Genomic DNA, 25,246 nt, shown 5'->3' on the forward strand with positions numbered 1-25,246 from the left:
CCAACACTCCACGTTTGTTTTGTGACATGGATTAACAACCTCTCGTGGATCCTTATCTTTGGCGATGCGATCGTTGACTAACACCAACTGGTTTTGGTCTAACGACAATCGTGATTCCCAACAGTGTGATGATAAGAACACTATAATAATCAAGAGAAGAAGAAGCGAATTATAAATACTAGAAGTTCAAGTAAAGAACATCACAAGCAATTATCAAAGTAAAAAGAAATCACCCTAATCTAGCTGCCATAGATTTCTCAACATGGTATCATAGCTAAGGTGACAAGAAGAGGCAGCCTGAAGATCACTCAATTAATGAAGGATACATAAGGGCCAAATACAAGAAGAAGAGCATCAAGGAGGACTAGTCAACACATCACAAATATTATATCATATTAAAGGAAGAACTCTTGGAAGAAGAAAGAAAGACCTCAAGGACCCTACCTCCATTCAAAAAAAAAAATACTCTACACATTTGAAGTATTTTGGGAAGTCTCCACATTCTAAATCATCATCCAAAAGGAAGCAACAAGAGCACTTCAATGTCATCAAAAGAATCAAAGTGATCTCCCTCATATTTAAGGAAAGAGCATATCTCAAACATCTTTGAAGAAGGTAGATCATCCCTCCTTATAGTGCTCACAAGAAGACATCATCATCAAGGAGGCATCTTCATTTGACAAGTAAGTACTTTATATTTTATATCTCAATCTACAAACCAAAAGACTACTTTCTGCAAGGAAAACAATAAATTTGTAAGGACTTTGAACTACCTTGCATGGAAGAAGAGAATAGATTTGATCCTCATAGAAAATGAAGTTATTGAATATGTCAAGGGCTCAATCTCCAAACCTCCACAAGAACAATCTCAAGCATTATCAATGTTTATGAAAGGAGAAGGAATCAAGGAATCATCATTGAACCAATCAAGGATTCTCTCATTCCATATGTAGCAAAGTTGAAGACATCAAAAGAAATCTATGACAAGTTGGTGGAGTTGTCCTGTAAGTACTGCAGGAGAAATAATATCTTTAAGAACCAAACTATACAAGATGAAAGAATCAATGGAAGAAGGGGTAGCCTCATATCTCATGAAGGTATCTCAATTAAGAGATCAACTACAAGAGCTAGGAGAAACAATGTCAGATCCAGAGATGACCACTCTTGTACTCAATGCATTACCAAATGAATGGGGCAACTTTGTATCAAGCATATATGGAAAGAAGGAAGCCACTCCATTCAACGATCTATGGTCATTATGTAAGATTGAAGAAACCAAATTAAAGGCAAAGAATGGTGTTGGATCAAATGAAAAAACACAAACATATGTAGCTATGACAAAGAAGAAAGGAAAATTTGGAAAGTTTGAGCCTCGAAAGAAATTTCAAAAGAAAATTGACATGTCTAAGATTCAATGCTATGAATGTAATGATTATGGGCACTTCAAAAGAAATTGTCCGAAACTCAAGAAGGGCAACAAGAAAAGAAAGGAAATAAGTGAATCTCATATGACCAAAGAAGTAGAAGAACCGGAAGAAAAGAAGTCAAAGAAGGATAAGTAAAATAAATCTACTATTGAAGGTCTCACATACATTTAAGTTTATTTTTCAGTATATAGAAGTTAGCAATTCATGGTAGGAAGCATTACAGTCATGATAAAATGCATTATAGCAATGAATAAGATGGCATCATTCTAGAAGCATGAAAGAATAGCCGAAGTAGCAATTTGTATGGTTAAATCAAGTCATCTAGAAATATAGGAAGATAAGAGATCATCACACCCCATCATCATTAGAAAGAAGCATTTGCATAATAAGGATCATCAATATCCTCCATTGTAATCTTTTTTAAAAGATTCACCTATACTTAGAAGAAGCAAGTGTCATATTCCAACTAGTGTGGAATCCACAGTTTAGAAGGATGAAGGTATGTTGACAAAGAAGTGCAACATGACAATTTAGTTGAACCATTTTCGTCTTCAAGCAAGGAAAAGGAAGTTGTTGAAGGAAGCCTAGATGATCACATGAAGGAAGAGGTATGCATATATTTGTTAAGTTCGATAGATGGATAAAGTCATGTCATCACTTAATTGTAGATAGAATGGTTAAAATGCTCTATCTCATGAGCATGATTGAAGAATGGACTCTTCCTTGAATGATACATGAAGGCGCAAATACAATATGCCTTGATCTCTTCTACATGATGACAAGATAGAATCAACATTATATGACCTCATGAAGAATATGAGGTGGTTGGCAACAATTATTTCTATGTAGAAAGGAGTTATATATAGAAATCCTGAAGAAGCTAGTATATGAAGAAGTTAGAAGGAGAGTTCGTAAAGATGTACCTATAGCCACTTAGATAAAAAGATTAATCAACATCTAGAAGGATTAGCTATGACATCTGCATAAAGAAGTTATGAAGACCCTGATAAGTATGATGAAGAAGGAGAACCTTGGTAATATCTTGGAATGGATATGTACAATATGCAGGATATTGATGTTACAAAAGAAGATGATATGACAAAGGGCCATCATAAAGAGGTAATTTTGATTTAATGGATTCACTTTTGATTTTGAAAGAAATCATCTAGTTGAGTTGGAACAGGGCTACCGGAAGAGGGTTGTAGAAATTCACCTACAACTAGCACACATAATATTGGATGGATAACTTTGGAAGGAGCACAACTTGGAATAGGTATGTTGAAATTTCTAAGTATTACCTTTTAGAAATTTTATCTGTATTCTCTAATTTATTTCTCCTACTTGTTAATTACGAACACGTTATTTAAACATATAAATATCGAAATAAACACAATATAGTCTCAACCATCTACAGATCAACCGCTGAAAGAAATAGCAAACACACAAGTGACACCGTTATTTTTGGACAACTCGTCCCTAGAAAAACCCAATGCGACAAAACCGGTGCAGCAATTATGAGGGCTTATTTATTATGCAGTTTATCCTTGAGTACAACTGGGTGCCAAACTGGCTCGCCCCACAGAGAAAAATATTCGGCAGTAATACTTCTCTATTCGGAAGCAGGTATTCAGAAAACCTACCCCACGAAACCCTCTCCAGCAACACTGAAGCAACATGTCAGCCCTCCTAGCCTCTGTGTCAGCCTCAGAACCTTCTGTGTCAGCCCTCTAAGGCACTACGCAGCCTCTAGACCCTCTGCGTCACTCCTGCTGCCCTCTACGTGGATGACACAGGTTCTCTAGACTCTATGTTGTCTTTGTTGGGCTCTGCGTGGCCTGCTCTAGCTTTTTCATCTGCCTCTCTGCCTCTGCGCTGGTCTCTCGGCACTATCTCTGCCTCTCTGTCCAATACTCACTGCCCCTCGTTGTTGATCACTTATTTGACTTTACTTAGCTAACCCCGCTCTAGTAAATCGAATCACTAGTCACTCTAGTGTATTTTCTAACTGACCCTCAAGCCTCTTCTTATACTTTTCATGTTGGTCCTTCAACGACCGAGATTACTTCTCTAATCAACAACTAAGATTAGATTTGACTTGATCCATGTCTTTTGGAACCTTCTAACCCAGTTTTATATTAATACCCATTAGTATTTTATTTTCCTAAGTTTAGACTTAGGAACTCCATTAAAAATATTAATTATTTTAATATCTCCTTAACCGGGTAGAATCTGCCCAAACCATTTCTGGGTCTTGAATATCTCATGTGCTTTAGCCTCTCCACCAATTTTCATGGCTAGAGCACATCCGATGCTACCCCAAATCAACAAGGTAGCAGTATGAAGGATGGTCAAATGATGACAAAGAAGGCCACTTTCCGATGAGAAGGATGACATGACTAGCATTACTTGGTTCAACATTCTGAAAAGGAAAGGAAAACTGATGTAGAAGATGGTCAAAGCCCTACGAAGAAGTTATGGAAGAGGATGGCTTCATGATGAAGAAGTTGAAGTTCATCCATGACATGATGATGCGGAATAGAGGACCCCTACAAGCAGTTGATACTACCATGATCTCCACCAAAGAGTAGATAGTTGTTGTTGGAAACAAGTCCCTAGTTAAGAGGGAGCTTGGGTATATTCCTTTTATAGGAATGAGTAGATCCTCCCTAGTTAAGAGGGAGAGATAGACACATCATTCTTATCTTCACATCATGAAGAAATAATGGAGGATTGGGTATGAATCTGAGACCATTATCGATACTCTTCGAAGATGAGCTAGGGCATATAATAAGAGTAGTCGAAGAGGAGATTCCTTGAGGATGTGTAAATCCAAGAAGTGAATGGTCCTAAAAGAACATACCTTGTGAACAACTGGATGGGGTATGTGCCTTGAGAGACAATGATGAAGGTGTCTATAAATCATCGTCTCCCCAACATTATGCTCTAATCTAGTGGAGAGATAGAGTTATTAGTCAAGGCCTTGTTATATGAAAATGTTGGTTGATATGATGAAATGCATCGATATAAACTAAACATATAGCTTATGAAATGGCTTACCAATCCAACTCTTCTTATGAGAATTCTTTAGTATGAGAATGTTCATCTACCATCTATGTATTATGAATACCTCCCTAGTTAAGAGGGAGTGTTGAAATATGTAATTAGGTTCGATCTTCATAATATTCTATGTACTATTGATTTTTATGTATTTAATGCAAAAGATAAAAAGAAAAATTATTATTGTTATTTTCATAGCATGGGTTTCATGCTCAAAGTTAATTTGTTTATAGGTGAAGCACCCGTTATGTGCTTCTACGGTTTGTCATAGAGTCAAGAAGTCATTGAGTCATTTTCATATGTAAAAGACCCCATTGGACATCTTGTAACAAGTCAAAAGAATTTATTTGAGTCAAAATTGTGTCAAAAGACCCTCCAAGATCAAGTCAGCCTACAAAAGAAAAAGTCAGGCTACAAGGATGAAATCAGCCTCATGATGACCATGCATACTCACAGAAAGTGTATATATATAAGAGCATTTGACCTCATTTGAAGAAGACATCCAAGAGATTCAACTAAGCAAGAGAAGAAGTTTGATCATAAGGAAAAGAAGTCAAAAGGGCAAGCAAAGTTCAAGGAAGAAGTTGGAATTGAAGTTTTTGGTCTCTCTCTATATATCTCACACATGCGAAGGAGAACTGGGGTTTCTGAAGCTACAAGGTCGAAGTTCTGAAGTTGCAAGGTTGATGTTATAAAGCTGCAAGTTCGAAATTCTAAACCTGCAAGATCCAAGTTGTGACGTTGCTAGTTCGAAATTGTGAAGCTGGGGGTTGAAGTTGCAACAATAGCTGGAAGGCTAAAAATATGTTGTTGGAAATTGTTTTGACTTTGAAGGAAAGCTCATCAAGAAGGAAGGTTGACTTGGTCTTGAAGGGGTCTTTCTCTAGGGTCTAAAGCTATGTTGCACGAAACCTCTAGGAACCCGGCGTTTCGGGACGTACCCATACCTGAAACTCTAAAACTCGGCCGAAACTCGACGGAAACTAGACCATAATGTAGTCATCTATGAGAGTTAATATAGACTTGGTTTTCCTTCTAAATTGTCATCTATGGGTCTTATCCTTTTTTTCTTGCAAGATATTGTGTTATTAACTTATGCATAAATTTATATATATATATATATATATATATATATATATATATATATATATATATATAAACATATATGATGTTTCAACAACGTTTCCATTTTTAGGAGATGACGTTTCTAAACGTACCTGTTTCGGAAACTCCAAAATGTTTCGGCGCTTCGTGCAACTTAGGTCTAAAGGTCTTAAAATTCATCATTTGAAGATTCTATAAGAGAAGAATTTCTTGTGGGTTTTCCTCTCTAGGAGAGGTTTTGGCCCTAGCTAGTAGTCTATATCCTGTTTCCGTTTGTGTTATTGATCTTCATAGTTTGGTAGTTGTGTGATGATAAGAACACTATAATAATGAAGAGAAGAAGAAGCTAATTATAAATAGCACAAGTTGAAGTAAAGAACATCACAAGCAGTTATCAAAGTAAAAAGAAATCACCCTAATCTAGCTGCCATAGATTTTTCAACAAATAGATCCTTAAGTTCTTCACCCAAAATTTTCCAAATTGGGACCGCAAGTAAACATGACCTTGCAAGTTGACTCCTCCAAATTTTCCTCTCTAAAAGCGTCAAAATGGATGACAAATAATATATTGATCCAATTTGGATCACAAATGGTCAACTATGATGGTGTGGTCAACCATGGTTTGACCTAGATACTGGTCAACATGGTCAAGCATAATCTATTGTAACTAATTATTGTAAACCATGGCCAACCAAATGTTGACCATAATAAATCCTCAATAGCCATATGTTGACCATATTTAACCATAATCAACTAGGCTAACCAAAGCCAAACATGGTCTACTAATACACACGTTATCTATCAACTATAAACAACCACATTAAGTAAAAGTGGTTGATAACTTGATATACATCAATCGACACCATTAATTTTAGAAAGTGGAGAATGGCGCCGATCAACATATATCAAGCACTTTTACTTGACTGTGGTGGATTCTAATATACAATATATGATCAACAATTAATCTGTACATCGTCCTCATAAGCAAGGATAAAATAAGTAACAAGGCATCCTTGTGAATTTTAGTGCAAGGAATAACCAACTAAAAGTTATAAAAAGCCAAAGAAATGAACATTTTTTTTCCAACTAGGCTGAGCCTATACCAGGGCAGCCCCCAAAGGAATCAGCATTGTGAATTTTAGTGCATGAAAAACCAATTGCAGATCATTCACAAATTGTCTTAAGGTTAACTCATTTATCCACCTAAGAAGACAGTAGGATTCAATGCAAAATCGATCTGCAATTCTGCATACACTCAAGACACATGTAAATTTTCGTAAGCTCCATAACTCCCTAGAAACATTAGAAGAACAATTGTTTAGTACTAAGATGTGTTTTAGTGATTTCTGTCGCACGCATATTATGTGCTCAAGAAATGAGAAGATACCAGATTATATGACGGCTGTTTAAGAACAATCAGACCAAAATCCACATTAGCAATCCAAGATGTTTTCCTGTAAATTAAAAATAATTGAATAAGAGAGTAACACGAAGTTCAACCAAGGTGTTGGCATTTGATTGCCTGTGATAGCAATCTACCTCAAAGGCCTTCACTACTAATGTCCTGAAATGAATAGACAGGATAAACTTCGAAATAATACATATGACAGATAGATGTAAGTACTCCAGACCAGAATACATTTACTCTGGCATTCAGAACCTTATGAAATACTGAATTCTGCCTGGTCATTTAGAGATCAATAAATTTCCAGTTTCCATCTGTCTGTTAAATATTGTGCAGGCACCAAGAATGCCTACTTGTACTGGTTTTCAGATCCAGTTGTCTCTTTGGAACATTTCATGGCTATTAGCTTTTTAAGTGGATTTGTAGAGGAAGCACAGAAGCAAGTAAAATTGGAGTACTCTGGCCTTGCTGATTTTTCCCATCGGCTGCAATGCCATTCCTCAAAGTGAACAATCAGACTTAGAACATGGATTCATCCCCATAGAGTCCAGAAAATCAAGGTCTTAAAACTTAATTACCAAGCTTTCAATTTCTAAAAGTAATAGGAAGGCAAGACTAGCACCATCTTCACTGTTACGAGAAATTTTACCCTGCACCTTATAGTCAAAATACATAGATTTTAAAACTGACACGACAAGAATGCACATTGCATATAAAATACAATGAGATAAAGGAACACCCTGACAATAACATCAATTCGAGAGTATCAGCAACTAGTAAATTTATGCTGATGATAAAATACAGCAAGACAAGGTCGCTGGAAACACGTCACCTGATCTATGGGTTATGCAACCTTTTAAAGACCTCTCAAAAGACTTAAGCATTGTTCTTGAAGACTTCCCTGATATAAGTATATCATGAGCACTGCCCTGTTATAAGTGTAACCAGTCCTAATTTGATAGGAAAACTTATCTCCAGCTACCTGTGGAAGGCAGGAAAAATAATCACGTCTTCTGTGAATGGTCGTGAAACATAGAAGTTTCTGGCCTTGTTTGCTGAATAAAACTGAATCAAAAGAATTTGATATGATCAGAAGAAAATATATCCACAAATGGCTATACAAAGGGGAAAAAGACAATGAACAAAGGAATCTAAGTCCAAAAGTATTTCAAATAGCATTGAAGGATTTTGAATAGCAAAAAGTTCCAATAAAAATGGAATGCTTATAAGGTTATCATAACTCAATAATGATCCGAAATATGATTTTTCATTAGATGTGTCATTATGCTTTTAGAATATACATTATTCATCACACAAACTAAGCCTTAGTAGTGCATAAAATCCTGAAAAAGAGGACAAGTCCAAGTTAATTGCATACTTCAACTTTCACTTCCGGCACCTTCATTCTTTTCAACTCCTCTCATTTTCTCGACTATATGACGGCTCTTCTCTTCAATATGACGCTTCTTCTCTTCAAGCTTATCACCCATTTTCTTACCCAGGCCTAACATCTTTGAACGCTTAGCTTTCTTTGGCTTCTCATCTGTTAAAGAAAAGGACTGATCATCACCGACAAAATGATCTAAGACATTAGTCTGTACTTCTAACCCCTCGTCATATTGTAAATCATTATCTGAGAGTAGTGTCAGTGAATTGTCACTTCTGCTGTAATTTAAGGAGCGTGTACGAGTATGCTGAGACGATAATTCTCTAGGACATTTTGGCTGTTCATGGTTCTGAATAACACCTGCATCTGCACCTGGTGCCAATTGAGATGCCACACTCGGCACATTCTTTGAACTATTAACATCACCCTTGGGAAGTTTATCTGCAGAAGACTTAGTATCCTCTGATAACGAATGGCCAGCAGCCTTGGTTTTAATAGACTCACGACAGCGTTTAATGGAATTATCATATCCCATAGATTCACTAGATTCCTGGCGTATCCATGGTAGAGGAGCAACTGTAGTTGGAACCCAGTCATCTTTTTCTGCTTGCATCCAAGGAATATATATATCTCCACAGTTTGGAAGGACCAAGTTTTCACGGATAGCTGCCTGGAAAAAGAACATATTAAATTTTTATGAAATTAAACGACTGGAATTAAAAGTAAAGAATTCTGAACAAGAAAGAAGATAGAAAGGCTACCTATTGAAAATACATAAAATGAAATTTACCCTCAAACACTTGTAATTAAAGCAAAAAATTACATTCAGGATTCAAAATACTAACAATGCTAAAAGGAAATTGAGAACAGCACAGGAAATTAATCTGGCTTTTATAGCAACTTCTCACAGGAACTGCTGTCGGAAACCTGTAACAACAGCATGCTTTTGCTGATTTTATACAGAAAACCACTTACATATTGCGGGAAAGTTTATTCTAGCTTACTTGGTGATTTTGATTGACAGTACTCTTTTACACTTTACTTTTAAGTTATGGTTATGACATGAAAAGTGCAGTGATCCTCTTTCCTTGGATATCCAAATGTACCAACGGTCCACGTGATGTTATTGTTTTCATGGTTTCCATTGCCAATTATTAATGACTAGTTTTAAAAGTTTAAAACTTTTTTTAACACAAAGAATTGGGTGTAACTAGTACCGACAGCCCACAAGACAATACTAGCAAGCACTTGTGACTTGGCAAGGGCCGAGAAATCTTGGAGATACATCCCATCAAATGATCATTTGAGGGTCCCACTCAAGGGAGATGCCCACCCCTCAAGCCTCATCGCAATGGACCAAATATTAATCAATCAACATGTACAGACTCTACTCACCTTAGGTTCGAACCTGTGACCTCCAAGGATAAAACACATGGCCCACTCAAGCTGCACTAAAAAGTAAAACTTTAAACAATACTATATGTTTATATATTTGGGGCGAGGTCCCCCATCTCCCACAATCTATCCCTCAACATACACTGTGATCGCCAAAATTTGAGGGGGAGCATCTCCTCCGATCTATCCCTCAACATAACCTCTGCTCCACAACATTCGAGGGGGAGGGCCTCTAAAGTTAGTTTATAGATGCCCCCACACACCAAAAACTCGGTGTAACATAGGAGTCAACTAGTTTTTCTTCCCACACATACTTATACAATTTGAAACAAGCATTTATATCAGTGATTTTAGTTGTTTGTGCAATGATATTGTTTCTTTGGTTCAAGAAGATGTGCTATAGCATCAAAAACCTCAAGATGTCTATTACCCCATGAAAATGTAGGGGTTATTTCATGTTTTAATGCGCTTTCCTCTATCACCAAGCACAAAAAAAGACTCCTGGAGTTGAGTGGAAAATTATAGGTTGCAGGAAACACTTGTAGGTTGTTGTAAATTTTCCACTGTTCTATGTTGTTACAATCACTTTAGCCCAATCTTATCTTCAATTAGAAATAAAATTTTATCTTCCAATGATGAACAACAATTACAGATAGAACAGTAAAAATGCAATGACACTAGAAGACAATCAAGAGAAATAACAAGATACACCAAATTTGGTCAAAGACCAGGGAAATACCCCACAAGGGGGAAAACCCTTTCAAATTCTTCTTATTAGATTGTCATAAATATTCAGCAAAGAGAGTACAATGATTCAATTCATTGTCCAAGAGTCAAAGATCAATAGCCTTGACATTCCAACAACCAATATCCAAAACTTCAAGAGATGAGCCCAAAAGTCAATTCTGGTCAACTGTCAAATCTGGTCAAAGTCAAAAACAGTCAACAGCAGTCAAAGGTGCCCTAACCATCAAAAGTCAGCGGTCAAATAGCCTCCAAAAGAGCTTAGTCAAAGGCCAAAATATTCAGCCTTCCAAGATGGTCAAACTGAAGTCAAAAAAGCCACAAACAATTCAGTCAAACCTGGTCAGTGGAGAGGGAAAGTCAACAGTCACATTGGCGGTCAACTGCATTCAAAGTGCCCAAAAAACCTCGATCTTTGTTACCAAGAATTCGGCCTCCAAAACAGTCCAAAAATACCAAGTCAAACTATGACCAAACACAGAAACTCAACACTGGTCAAAGACAGATTTTGGCCCTCTAAAATTTTCTCTCCTTTTCGCACATGTGGATGAAGACCTGCAATTTTCAGATAGATCAAGCCTCCAAGAGAAGAAGAATGAATGTGTGATGTGATGCTACAAATGAGGTTCACTTGGCTTGTATTTATATGTGATATGGACAACTCTTGAACTTTTGTGCATTTTTGGGTTTTCACATTAAAAATGATTTTTTCCTTGCCCAAATTAAATTCTTCCAAGGGCTAGGAAGGTCTTCTCTGAATGAGGAAAGCTATACAAAGGAGGGAATTTGTCCCTGAGCTGCCTGTTGTCGCGCAGAGTGTCTAGGCACCGCGACAACACTCAGACCGGGGGTTGTCACCCTGATCCCCGATCTCTCTGTTTAAGCCGTCTCCCTAGGCTAAGAGGGGTAGACCCTATGGGATAAAGGAAGACCAACTGGGAATCAACCGGCTTGGGAGACATAGCGAGGGAATCAAGCACTTGATTGATTTTAAAAACTTGATTTGAATTTTTAAATGTTTAAGACCAGTGCCTTCGATAGATGAAGTGAAAACTGAGTGATTAACTTGCTGTTGCTGCTTAAGAAATAGATATATGAACAAGCCCTTTTAACAATTGCTTAAAAATATTTACTGAAATGTCTAGCATACGATGAGCATCAAAACATTCAAGCAACCATGATTAATTTCACCAGATGTAAGATATTCAAAAGATGCATAGAGCTCTAGCAATTAAATTTCAAAGGATAAAAATTCATTATTCAACCATGAAATTCAAATGCTAACCAGTTCACAAAATGATTCACCATTTTCATATAGCTAATCTTTAGATAAAATTTAAGCACATTTGACTATATAAAAATGACAAACATTAATCCCACATTTAAAATCTTTTAGCCTTAGCGAAAAAGATGCACCAAAAATTGTAAATGTGACAAATCCTTGAGTGAATATGCCAAGACTAAATGTTACAAAATGTTTCAAATATATATATATATATATATATTATTTTTTATTTTCTTTTTTTTTTTTTTTTTTTTTATGATTTTTGATTTAAAATAAAAAACAAAATTAAACAAAACTAAAGTTAAATATATCTAAAACTATAACTATAACCTAAGTCAAATAATATATAGAAAAAAAGTATGGCTCTAACACATGAATATATATTAATGAGAAGAAAACCCACAATTTTTTTTTTTGAATTCAAAATTTAAATAAAACAAAACCTAAAGGAAATAAATCGAAAAACTAAAACAAAAATTATAATTCTAACTAAAACGAAACTATATGAAAGAAAAAAAATATACGCTACCCTACATATACATAAAATCAAAACACAGAAAATCGAAATTGAAGCTTATTTGCGTGATTGATGTGTGCAGGGGCTATGACGGCGGAGGCAAGCTACGGAGGAGAGCGAAGGTGACTGCGTGGAGGAGTCAGCAGCCTGAATGGGTGAAGCCTACGTGATGATTTGGTGGATGGGCGACGAATGGAGCTTCGTAGAGATTGATGCAGGTCTGCATGAGAATTGACAGCAATGTGTGGAAGGTGCAGCAGATACGTAGCAGAGATGGAGCAGGTCGATGGCAGCTGCAGATTCAGTTTTTGCAAATTTAGGAGCGTAAGGGCAACGTGGGAAGGGGCTCGTATGGCAGCAGAAGGAAGAGAAAACGCAGGCAGAGAGGACGGGCAGAATAAAAGGCTGCGTTTTGGAGGAGGAATACAATGGATTCGCAGGCTAGCAGTGAGGAAAAGCAAGAAGGGATGGAGAAATGCGGAAATCCAGAGAAGGCCAGCGTCTGGATGAGATTGCTGGGCAGCGTAGGGAGCGTGGCAGCAAATGAGGGTTCAGTGAGGGGTTTTTTGTGTTGAAGATGAGACCAAATGGGAGATGAGGTGGAGATGAAGCTACGTAGGAAAGGAAAAACGCAAGCATATTGAAGGGCAGAACTGAGGGTTTGGATAGTGAAAACCCTTTTAAAAAAAAAATCGAAATTCTCCTGCGAAAATGAAACCCCAGCAAACAAATGGCTTGGAAAACCTCGAATTTCTTCAGAAACCCCTGCAAGAGCCGACTCTGAGGCCAGATCTTACCCTCGAGGGCCTAGATTTGGCTTCAAACAAAAACTTTCCTCAGACCTGCAACCTGCAATGGCAAAAACAGAACACCCAGAAATAATATATGCAAGGAACAAAACTAAAAACCCTAAAACTAGCTAAATAATTACAATATTCACAGTTTAAAGGCTCTAAATAGCTAGATTTCCCAGTATGCCACAAAAATATTTTCAGAATTTTAAAATTAACATGAGATGCTTTAGAAAACCCTTCATGCATTCACAAGAAAAATTCAAATGATAAGCCCGGGATCAAAACTGGTTGGGCTCTTCAGAAAATGTTTTTTCGGGAGTTAGCTAGTTCAGCCGAGAACTTCCCTAAACGCCCGATGACCTCGAAATCAAGATTTTCCTGCACAACTTACTTCAACCATTAACAAAAGAGGGAGAAAACGATACTAAAATCCAGATCTAATGGAGATCCCTGCCATCATATTCAGAAATTTAACTACCATTCAAACCCTAGTGACTAAACAAGATACCTGTGTTTAAAATCACTCTTTATCAAGCTATCATCAATCGCTGAAATTAAATTTATGCACAAAAATAAAACATCTTACAGCATTTCTAGAAGAGTAACACCAGCAAGATTTCAACCTCAAAGTCTTTCTTTATTGCACATGAAAAATGACTACAAGAGAGCTTTCTTTAGCACAAGACTCATGGATCGAACGATCTCAAATGACCCATGACACCCTATTTAAAGAAAAATTTCCTAACGGCTAGTTCGAGTGATCCATGTCAAAGTGATATCGACCATCGATGAGGAGCAAAATCTCTTTCAATCTCATCCGTCGAAATTTTAAATGTTGAGGAAATTTCACACTTTAATATAAAAAATTGAAATTTTGCATTGATTTCCTCAAAACTTTGACTTATTATTATTTTATTATTTTATTTCATATATATATATATATATATATATATATATATATATATATATATATATTTATTTATTTATTTATTTAAAGGGACCCTCGAACTTAGCCTTTGGAAAGATCACCTAGGACTTATGAGGGGATAAAACATTTTCTAACCCTCAAGACACTTTACATCATGATTTTTACATTTTTACATCTCAAGGGGGGAAAACCCATTTGACATATACCCTCATAGACAACCCAGTTTTGCGACACAAATATAATCTAGCAGATCAAGCAATTTGTAATAAAATAACCTAACCGAATAGTTAGGATTATTCCCAAATCACTTTTACATAGACTCGACCTAGCACACTAGGACTCCCCTAAGATTCTAATGACAAAGTCCATTCTGGCTTTGGGGTTAGGCTGAAGGAAAACTCTGCCGATCATGGATCGGTGAGACAAAAAACCTTCCAGAACGTAGATCATCACTAGAAGATTAGGTTTACCTAGGTAATTACATGACACGGATCTGCTAAGATTATTTACAATTTACACATGCAGACTAGGTTTACAAAATAACATCATCACGCTGATGATGATAGTCAAATGGCACGGACATATCGATCAAGCGCTATCCCTTTTGCGAAAAAAAGGGGTGTACTGCTATGGGTAGTTGACATGTAGTGGTCAACATCTGGCTCTACTTGGGGACACGTTGCTGCACTGTAGGAATGTGAGAATCCAGAATCTGCATCCATCCAAAAATCATCATATAACATTAATCACAGGAAAGATATAAGCTCTTCATTTATTAACTATCTAGTAACATGAAAAGTAAATCTAATCCTAAAACAGAATTGAAAATGCTGAAAAAACAAGGAGTAGGGTTAGAAATACAATACAGAGGATGCCCCATGGCATCAGATATCATCTTTGAAGAACAGCTTGAGCATTTGGCCATTTGCAGGTAAATCAAGTGGTTCGCCATCCAATCTGCTCAAGTGGAATGGGTTTGGTCCAGCGATATCTCGAATAATGTATGGTCCCAGCCACAAACTATCGAACTTCTTATGTTTTCTTGGAGAAAAAACAGTAAGATCATCCTGGTAAATTTCAATAAATTTCCCAATTAACCCCTTGAAGGCATAATCCATAGCCCTTTTAAATGTAGCCCCAGCGTTGGTTAGTCCAAACGGCATTCTAATGTATTCGAAAGTACCCCATGGTGTGGTGAATGTGGTTTTGTGACGATCTTCTTTTTTAACCCATACCTGATTATACCCAAAAAAACCATCTAGAAATGACATCATTCTAGAACCGGTTACTCTTTACAATAGAGTCTCCATGTTTTCCAAAGGGTAATTATCTTTCTTACACGCTAGATTAAGATTTCGAAAATCGACACAAAGCCTTATCGTACCATTCTTTTTCCTAACAATCAACATGTTGAATGCCTCGTTTGAGCAATAATTCCTACTGCAAGCATCTTCGAAAGCTCTTTTTGAACCAAAGGGGCTAACTTACGATTAATCTGCCTAAGCTTCTGGTGAAAGGGTTTAGCATTTTCATCTTTTAAGGGGATAGTATGTTCTATGACATCTTCCCTATAGCCATTCAATTCATCATAAGAAAATCCTAAAACATCTCGATATTTGTGAAGTAAATTGATTAACCTTTTTCTTTCTTCAACACTAGTACCTTTACCAATTTTAACAATCTTTGGGTTCGCAGGAGTACCAATGTTTATCTTGAGGTATTCGCCTGGATCCATTTTATTCTCCTCTTTCAACTTTGTGGCATCATGCCGATCAAAGTGTTGTTCTAAAGAAACCACATTCCTAGGAGTAGGATTTATGACATGCTCATGATTATCAAATCCATCTTCCTCAGAATTTATCCGAAAATTTTCAAACTCATCCAAATTATCAAGAAAACGAGTCACTTTCTTTTCAACATTACAGCCCTGCCAATGCTCTGAGTTATCTGGAACAGGAGGCCTAAATATAACTTCCATTTTAATCTTATCCTCAATTAACCCATCAAACAATTGCAAAGTAAAAGCAGCGACGGCAAGTTCATCTGCCAATCTATTATGCTCTCTTGGGATAGCTTCAAGGTCAAGGGCATCAAAGTATTCCATAGTATCCCATACAGCATTTCGATAATTCCTTAATCTCTTATTTCTGCATGTAAATTTATTTTTAAGCTGCATGATAATTAAGTCAGTGTCCCCCTTAATGCTAAGCAACTTAATTCTTAAAGATTTTGCCAATTCAAGACCCAACAATAAAGCCTCATATTCAGCGACATTGTTGGTTGCTTCGAACTCCAATCGATAGGCAAACTTGAAAATATGACCAAGGGGAGATTTTAATACTATTCCTGCACCTTTACCATGCCTAGACGATGCACCATCAAAATACATGTACCAAACTTTATCATTGAGATCCCTAATCTTTTTATCAACCTTATCATCAGGAGGAACTATGAAATTAGACATGATAGCATAATTCCCAATGTCGGATTGTTCTTTAATTATCTCATTATGAGGTCTCTTAGGATCTTCAACATGGAATTTTCTCTTGGGCTCTCTATTAAGTCTCACAAAACCATCACCTCTAGGAGAAGGAATCATAGCATATGACCAATTCATTTGAATACTCCCTCCTAGATCAGAGGCCCATTTTCTGGATAAAAGCATACCCCAAGCATCAGGCACATCAACAACAACAATGTCCATAACAATCATGATGTTCGGGTAAACTGATAAATGGACTTGTAAATCCTTGATTAGACCATGAACTTCAATCTTCTTAGAATCCATGGCACATATATTGTAGTAGGGTCTAGAAACTCTTAAGTTAAGTTGTTCCATGACCCTCTTAGTCATGACACAAGCTGATGCACCAAAATCCAGCATGCAATTATTTAATTTATACCCATTAACCATCAAAGTGATAAAGAAAGGCTGATGATCTTTGTTATCCGAATCTAAGCTTTGCAAATATATGGGAGCATCGGGATAATCAACTTCCTTGGTTTTCTGTTGAGAAATATTTGCTTGAGGACCTTGAATAGCTTTTAGTAACTTATCTCTCTAGGAAGGGATTTTCACAATCTCGGAGACAGGAACCCAGATTTTCGCATTATTAAACCAACTTCCCAAATCGACATCTAATCCAAAGTTTAAACCGGGGTTAAAAGTTCGAGGGGGAATTTGATTCCCGCTCTGATCTTTGTCCCTTCTCTGATAAGCTAAACCTTTATCTCTAGCAATTTCCATGATTTGCTCTGGAGAGGGTTATGCGCCATATAACTTAGCCAGAATGTCATCTTCATTTTCAAGGTTATTTATACCAAAAGCTGACGAGGGATGCATAACATCTCGACTATTTTCCTTAACCTCCATCCAATCGTTCATAGACAAAGGAAACTCATTACCCACTACATTTATTTGATCACCCGCCCCAAACATTCCATTATCCAAAATTCTTGTAACGATGGGACAAGTAGCCTCCTCATCAAGAGCATCACAAACCCGACAGTAAGGCGGAGCATTATCGACCAAATTAGTAAACAGATTAGGAGGTCTCTGCTCACTAGATTGACCCTTCTTTTGCCAATTGTTATTTCTATTATTATTATTTCTGCGCTGGAAATTTTGCGTTTGCGCTCTTTCCATTTGGACCAACCTATTATGCAAAGTAGCTATCTCCTTAGCATGGTTAGATGTTAATTTCGCTTGATTAATTTCCATGCTTTCGATCTTTTGGAGCAATTTCTGAACAAGCTCGCTATCAGGTTCTTGAACCTCTTTTCCTTTAGGTTCTTTCAATTTCATTGAATGCCTATCAAAACCTGGGATTTCAGACTTCCCAGATGCTGCCTTATCCTTTTCAAGCTCTACGGCTAAAGCTTGCCAATCCCTATAATTAGGAAGTTTAGCACATCTCAATTCATAAGAGGACTCAAGGCTAAAGGCCTCAATATAAAAATCTCGAAGAGATTTGTCGGTAGGTTTATAATCTTGAGGTAATTCCTTAATAATATCATTAAACCTTTTGTTAAATTCTTCAGTGGTTTCACACTCTCTCTTTTTTATTATGCTAATAGCTTTCACGAGGTGTCTTCCTTCTCTCTTATCTCCATACTTTTCCTTAAAGAAATTAACGATCGATTGCAAGGAATCAAATGAATTCGGAGGCTTTTCTGCAAACCATTCGTGAGCATCGCCCTCCAAGGTCAGAACAAAAAGAGTCATTCTAACATCTTCATGATTAAAATCAGCAGCCATTGCGTACTTACCCATCCATAAACTAAAAGCTTTCAGATGTGAATTAGCACTAATTGCATTATTTCCCAGAAAGATAGGCAATTTATCCATCCCATGTGTTGGAATATCATTGGGATAACCTTGAATGTTAGAAAAATTGCAAGGGGCAAATATATCCATGATGTCGTGCTCGACCGGGTTAGTAAAAAGGAAATGGATATCAGATAGGGCTTCTTGTCCGAGGTTAACAAGAAGTGTACGAGAAGATAGTTTGTGTAATCGTACTCTGAGAGCCCTTTCAGGATCAGGAGCAGGATTAACCAAACTACTTGGATGTCTTCTAGTATACACTCTTGCAGAGGATATATGAAGTGGAGTCGCCACTCGGACAAAAAGTGTAACACGGAAAAACTTGGAAGGAAGGAGCTAAGGAAGAGAGGAAAGAAACGAGACAAATGTCGAAGGAACCAAGGACAGAAAAAAAACTCTATCCCCAGCAACGGCGCCAAAAAATGTTGTCGTTGTGGCTCAAATGAAAAGATGAGAGAGAAGAACAAAGATGAAGATGAAATGTCGTTGAAACACCGAGAATAAAATATCCCCGACAGCGGCGCCATAAAATGTTGTCGCGCAGAGTGTTTAGGCACTGCGACAACGCTCAGACCGGGGGCTGTCACCTTGATCCCCGATCTCTCCGTTTAAGCCGTCTTGCTAGGCTAAGAGGGGTAGACCCTATGGGATAAAGGAAGACCAACTGGGAATCAGCTGGCTTGGGAGACACAGCGAGGGAATCAAGCACTTGATTGATTTTAAAAACTTGATTTGAATTTTTAAATGTTTAAGACCAGTGCCTTCGATAGATGAAGTGAAAACTGAGTGATTAACTTGTTGTCGTTGCTTAGGAAATAGATATATGAACAAGCCCTTTTAACAATTGCTTAAAAATATTTACTGAAATGTCTAGCATACGATGAGCATCAAAACATTCAAGCAACCATGATTAATTTCACTAGATGTAAGATATTCAAAAGATGCATAGAGCTCTAGCAATTAAATTTCAAAGGATCAAAATTCATTATTCAACCATGAAATTCAAATGCTAACCAGTTCACAAAATGATTCACCATTTTCATATAACTATTCTTTAGATAAAGTTTAAGCTCATTTGACTATATAAAAATGACAAACATTAATCCCACATTTAAAATCTTTTAGCCTTAGCGAAAAAGATACACCCAAAATTGTAAATGTGAAAAATCCTTGAGTAAATATGCCAAGACTAAATGTGACAAAATGTTTCAATTTTATTTATTTATTTATTTAAATCAAAAACAAAATTAAACAAAACTAAAGTTAAATATATCTAAAACTAAAACTATAACCTAAGTCAAATAATATATAGAAAAAAAGTCTGGCTCTAACACATGAATATATATTAATGAGAAGAAAACCCGCAATTTTTTTAATTCAAAATTTAAATAAAACAAAACCTAAAGGAAATAAATCTAAAACTAAAACAAAAATTATAATTCTAACTAAAACGAAACTATATGAAAGAAAAAAAATACGCTACCCTACATATACATAAAATCAAAACGCAGAAAACCGAAATTGAAGCTTATTTGCGTGACTGATGTGTGCAAGTACTATGACGGCGGAGGCAGGCTACGGAGGAGAGCGAAGGTGACTACGTGGAGGAGTCAGCAGCCTGAATGGGTGAAGCCGGTGTGATGATTTGGTGGATGGGCGATGAATGGAGTTTCGTAGAGATTGATGCAGGTCTACGTGAGAATTGAAAGTAGCGTGTGGAAGTTGCAGTGGATACGTAGCAGCAATGGAGCAAGTCGATGGCAGCAACAGAGTCAGTTTTTGCAGATTTAGGAGCGTACGGGCAACGTGGGAAGGGGCTCGTATGGCAACAGAAGGAAGAGAAAACGCAGGCAGAGAGGATGGGCAAAATAAAAGGCTGCGTTTTGGAGGAGGAATACAATGGATTCGCGGGCTAGCAGTGAGGAAAAGCGAGAAGGGACAGAGAAACGCGGAAATCCAGAGAAGGCCAGCATCTAGATGAGATTGTTGGGCAGCGTAGGGAGCGTGGCAGCAAATGAGGGTTCAGTGAGGGGTTTTCTACGTTGAAGATGAGACCAAATGGGAGATGAGTTGGAGTTGAAGCTGCGTCGGAAAGGAAAAACACAGGCAAATCGAAGGGCAGAACAGAGGATTTGGATAGTGAAAACCCTTTTAAAAAAAAATCGAAATTCTCCTGCGAAAATGAAACCCCAGCAAACAAATGGCTTGGAAAACCTCGAATTTCTTCAGAAACCCCTGCAAGAGCTGACTTTGAGGCCAGATCTTACCCTCCAGGGCCTAGATCTGGCTTCAAACAAAAAATTTTCCTCAGACCTGCAACCTGTAATGGAAAAAACAGAACACCCAGAAATAATATATGCAAGGAACAAAACTAAAAACCCTAAAACTAGCTAAATAATTACAATATTCACAGTTTAAAGGCTCTAAATAGCCAGATTTGTTAGTATGCCACAGAAATATTTTCAGAATTTTAAATTTAACATGAGATGCTTCAGAAAACCCTTCATGCATTCACAATAAAAATTCAAATGATAAGCCCGGGATCAAAACTGGCTGGGCTCTTCAGAAAATGCTTTTTTGGGAGTTGGCTGGTTCAGCCAAGAACTTCCCTAAACGCCCGATGATCTCGAAAACAAGATTTTCCTGCACAATTTACTTCAACCATTAACAAAGAGGGAGAAAACGATACTAAAATCCAGATCTAATGGAGATACCTGCCATCATATTCAGAAATTTAACTACCATTCAAACCCTAGTGACTAAACAAGATACCTGTGTTTAAAATCACTCTTCATCAAGCTATAATCAATGGCTGAAATTAAATTTATGCACAAAAATAAAACATCTTACAACATTTCCAGAAAAGTAACACCAACAAGATTTCAAACCCAAAGTCTTTCTTTATTACACATGAAAAATGACTACAAGAGAGCTTTCTTTAGCAGAAGACTCACGAATCGAATGATCTCAAATGACCCCTGACACCCTATTTATAGAAAAATTTCCCAATGGCTAGTTCGAGTGATCCATGTCAAAGTGATATCGACCGTCGATGAGGATCAAAATCTCTTTCAATCTCATCCGTCGAAATTTTAAATATTAGGAAATTTCACATTTTAATATAAAAAAATAAAATTTTGCATTTATTTCCTCAAAACTTTGACTTATTATTATTTTATTATTTTATTCAATTTTTATATATATTTTTTAATTTTTATTATTTTATTTTACTTTTTATTTATTTATTTATTATTATTATTATTATTATTATTATTATTATTATTATATATATAAAGGGACCCTCGAACTTAGCCTTTGGAAAAATCACCTAGGACTTATGAGGGGATAAAACATTTTCTAACCCTCAAGACACTTTACATCATGATTTTTACATTTTTACATCTCAACGGGGGAAAACCCATTTAACATAGACCCTCATAGACCACCCAGTTCTACGACACAAATATAATCTAGCAGATCAAGCAATTTGTAATAAAATAACCTAACCAAATAGTTAGGATTATTCCCAAATCACTTTTACATAGACTCGACCTAACACACTAGGACTCCCCTAAGATTCTAATGACAAAGTCCATTCCGACTTTAGGGTTAGATTGAAGGAAAACTCTGCCGATCATGGATCGGTGAGACCAAAAACCTTCCGGAAGGTAGATCATCACTAGAAGATTAGGTTTACCTAGGTAATTACATGACACAGATCTGCTCAGATTATTTACAATTTACACATGCAGACTGGGTTTACAAAATAACATCATCACGCTGATGATGATAGTCGAATGGCACGGACATATCGATCAAGCGCTATCCCTTTTGCAAAAAAAATGGGTGTATTGCTATGGGTAGTTGACACGTAGTGGTCAACATCTGGCTCTACTTGGGGACATGTTGCTGCACTGTAGGAATGTGAGAATCCAGAATCTGCATCCACACAACACACAACAAAACATAAGTAGCGTCCATCCAAAAATCATCATATAACATTAAGCACAGGAAAGATATAAGCTCTTCATTTATTAACCATCTAGTAACATGAAAAGTAAATCTAATCCTAAAACAGAATTGAAAATGCTGAAAAAACGAGTAGGGTTAGAAATACGATACAGAGGATGCCCCATGGCATCAGATATCATCTTTGAAAAACAGCTTGAGCATTTCGCCGTTTGCAGGTAAATCAAGTGGTTCGCCATCCAATCTGCTCAAGTGGAATGAGTTTGGTCCAGCAATATCTCGAATAATGTATGGTCCCAGCCACAAACTGTCGAACTTCTTATGTTTTCCTAGAGAAAAAATAGTAAGATCATCCTGGTAAATTTCAATAAATTTCCCAATTAACCCCTTGAAGGCATAATCCATAGCCCTTTGAAATGTAGCCCCAGCGTTGGTTAGTCCAAACGGCATTCTGATGTATTCGAAAGTACCCCATGGTGTGGTGAATGTGGTTTTGTGACGATCTTCTTTTTTAACCCATACCTGATTATACCCAGAAAAACCATCTAGCAATGACATCATTCCAGAACCGGTTACTCTTTGCAATAGAGTCTCCATGTTTGCCAAAGGGTAATTATCTTTCTTACACGCTAGATTAAGATTTCGAAAATCGACACAAAGCCTTATTGTACCATTCTTTTTCCTAACAATCACCAGGTTGGAACACCATGTTGAATGCCTCATTTGAGCGATAATTCCTACTGCAAGCATCTTCGAAAGCTCTTTTTGAACCAAAGGGGCTAACTTACGATTAATCTGCCTAAGCTTCTGGCGAAAGGGTTTAGCATTTTCATCTTTTAAGGGGATAGTATGTTCCATGACATCTTCCCTATAGCCTTTCAATTCATCATAAGAAAATGCTAAAACATCTCGATATTCGTGAAGTAAATTGATTAACTTTTTTCTTTCTTCAACACTAGTACCTTTACCAATTTTAACAATCTTTGGGTTCGCAGGAGTACCAATGTTTATCTCGAGGTATTCGCCTGGGTCCATTTTATTTTCCTCTTTCAACTTTGTGGCATCATGCTGATCAAAGTGTTGTTCTAAAGCAACCACATTCCTAGGAGTAGGATTTATGATATGCTCATGATTACCAGATCCATCTTCCTCAGAATTTATCCGAAAATTTTCAAACTCATCCAAATTATCAAGAAAACGAGTCACTTTCTTTTCATCATTAAAGACCTGCCAATGCTCTGAGTTATCTGGAACAGAAGGCCTAAATATAACTTCCATTTTAATTTTATCCTCAATTAGCCCATCAGACAATTGCAAAGTAGAAGCAGCGACGGCAAGTTCATCTGCCAATCTATTATGCTCTCTTGGGATAGCTTCAAGGTCAAAGGCATCAAAGTATTCCATAGTATCCCATACAGCATTTCGATAATTCCTTAATCTCTGATTTCTGCATGTAAATTTATTTTTAAGCTGCATGATAATTAAGTCAGAATCCCCCTTAATGCTAAGCAACTTAATTCTTAAAGATTTTGCCAATTCAAGACCCAACAATAAAGCCTCATATTCAGCGACATTGTTGGTTGCTTCGAACTCCAATCGATAGGCAAACTTGAAAATATGACCAAGGGGAGATTTTAATACTATTCCTGCACCTTTACCATGCCTAGACGATGCACCATCAAAATACATGTACCAAACTTTATCATTGAGATCCCTAATCTTTTTATCAACCTTATCATCAGGAGGAACTATGAAATTAGACATGATAGCATAATTCCCAATGTCGGATTGTTCTTTAATTATCTCATTATGAGGTCTCTTAGGATCTTCAACATGGAATTTTCTCTCGGTCTTCTCTATTAAGTCTCACAAAACCATCACCTCTAGAAGAAGGAATCATAGCATATGACCAATTCATTTGAATACTCCCTCCTAGATCAGAGGCCCATTTTCTGGATAAAAGCATACCCCAAGCATCAGGCACATCAACAACAACAATGCCATAACAATCATGATGTTCGGGTAAACTGATAAATGGACTTGTAAATCCTTGATTAGACCATGAACTTCAATCTTCTTAGAATCCATGGCACATATATTGTAGTAGGGTCTAGAAACTCTTAAGTTAAGTTGTTCCATGACCCTCTTAGTCATGACACACGCTGATGCACCAGAATCCAGCATGCAATTATTTAACGCATACCCATTAACCATCAAAGTGATAAAGAAAGGCTGATGATCTTTGTTATCTGAATCTAAACTTTGCAAATCTATGGGAGCATCGTGATAATCAACTTCCTTGGTTTTCTGTTGAGAAATATTTGTTCGAGGACCTTGAATAGCTTTTAGTAACTTATCTCTCTGGGAAGGGATTTTCACAATCTCGGAGACAGGAACCCAGATTTTCGCATTATTAAACCAGCTTCCCAAATCGACATCTAATCCAGAGTTTAAACCAGGGTTAAAAGTTCGAAGGGGAATTTGATTCCCGCTCTGATCTTTATCCCTTCTCTGATAAGTTAAACCTTTATCTCTAGCAATTTCCATGATTTGCTCTGGAGAGGGTTTTTCGCCATATAACTTAGCCAAAATGTCATCTTCATTTTCAAGGTTATTTATACCAAAAGCTGACGAGGGATGCATAACATCTCGACTATTTTCCTTAACCTCCATCCAATCGTTCATAGACAAAGGAAACTCGTTACCCACTACATTTATTTGATCACCCGCCCCAAACATTCCATTATCCAAAATTCTTCTAACGATGGGACAAGTAGCCTCCTCATGAAGAGCATCACAAACCCGACAGTAAGGCAGAGCATTATCGACCAAATTAGTAAGCGGATTAGGAGGTCTCTGCTCACTAGATTGACCCTTCTTTTGCCAATTATTATTTCTATTATTATT

General features: G+C 36.9%; 1 protein-coding gene across 6 annotated transcripts in view; it reads right to left on the reverse strand.

The window, feature by feature from the left end:
* Positions 1-7,021: 7,021 nt before the first annotated feature.
* The window catches only part of LOC149208927 (uncharacterized), a 331,042-nt gene continuing 312,817 nt past the window's right edge, over positions 7,022-25,246 (reverse strand). The window contains exons 7-9 of one of the 6 annotated variants that reach the window (XR_016252811.1): positions 8,372-9,050; positions 7,826-8,058; positions 7,022-7,478 (exon numbers count right to left, since the gene is read on the reverse strand). Coding sequence is in view for 2 of the 6 variants with exons in the window: in XM_089396214.1 (XP_089252340.1) it covers positions 8,373-9,050 (678 nt within the window). In the remaining 4 variants the exon portion in view is untranslated. Of the gene's footprint in view, positions 7,479-7,528; positions 8,059-8,371; positions 9,051-25,246 lie in introns of those variants that run through there. The other 5 variants (XR_016252809.1, XR_016252810.1, XR_016252808.1 and 2 more) reach the window with 5 other exon arrangements.

This window comes from Pinus tabuliformis, chromosome 1_2 (assembly GCF_031772625.1).
Source record: "Pinus tabuliformis cultivar Carrire ecotype Pingquan chromosome 1_2, CPIR1, whole genome shotgun sequence".
Lineage (NCBI taxonomy): Eukaryota > Viridiplantae > Streptophyta > Pinopsida > Pinales > Pinaceae > Pinus > Pinus tabuliformis.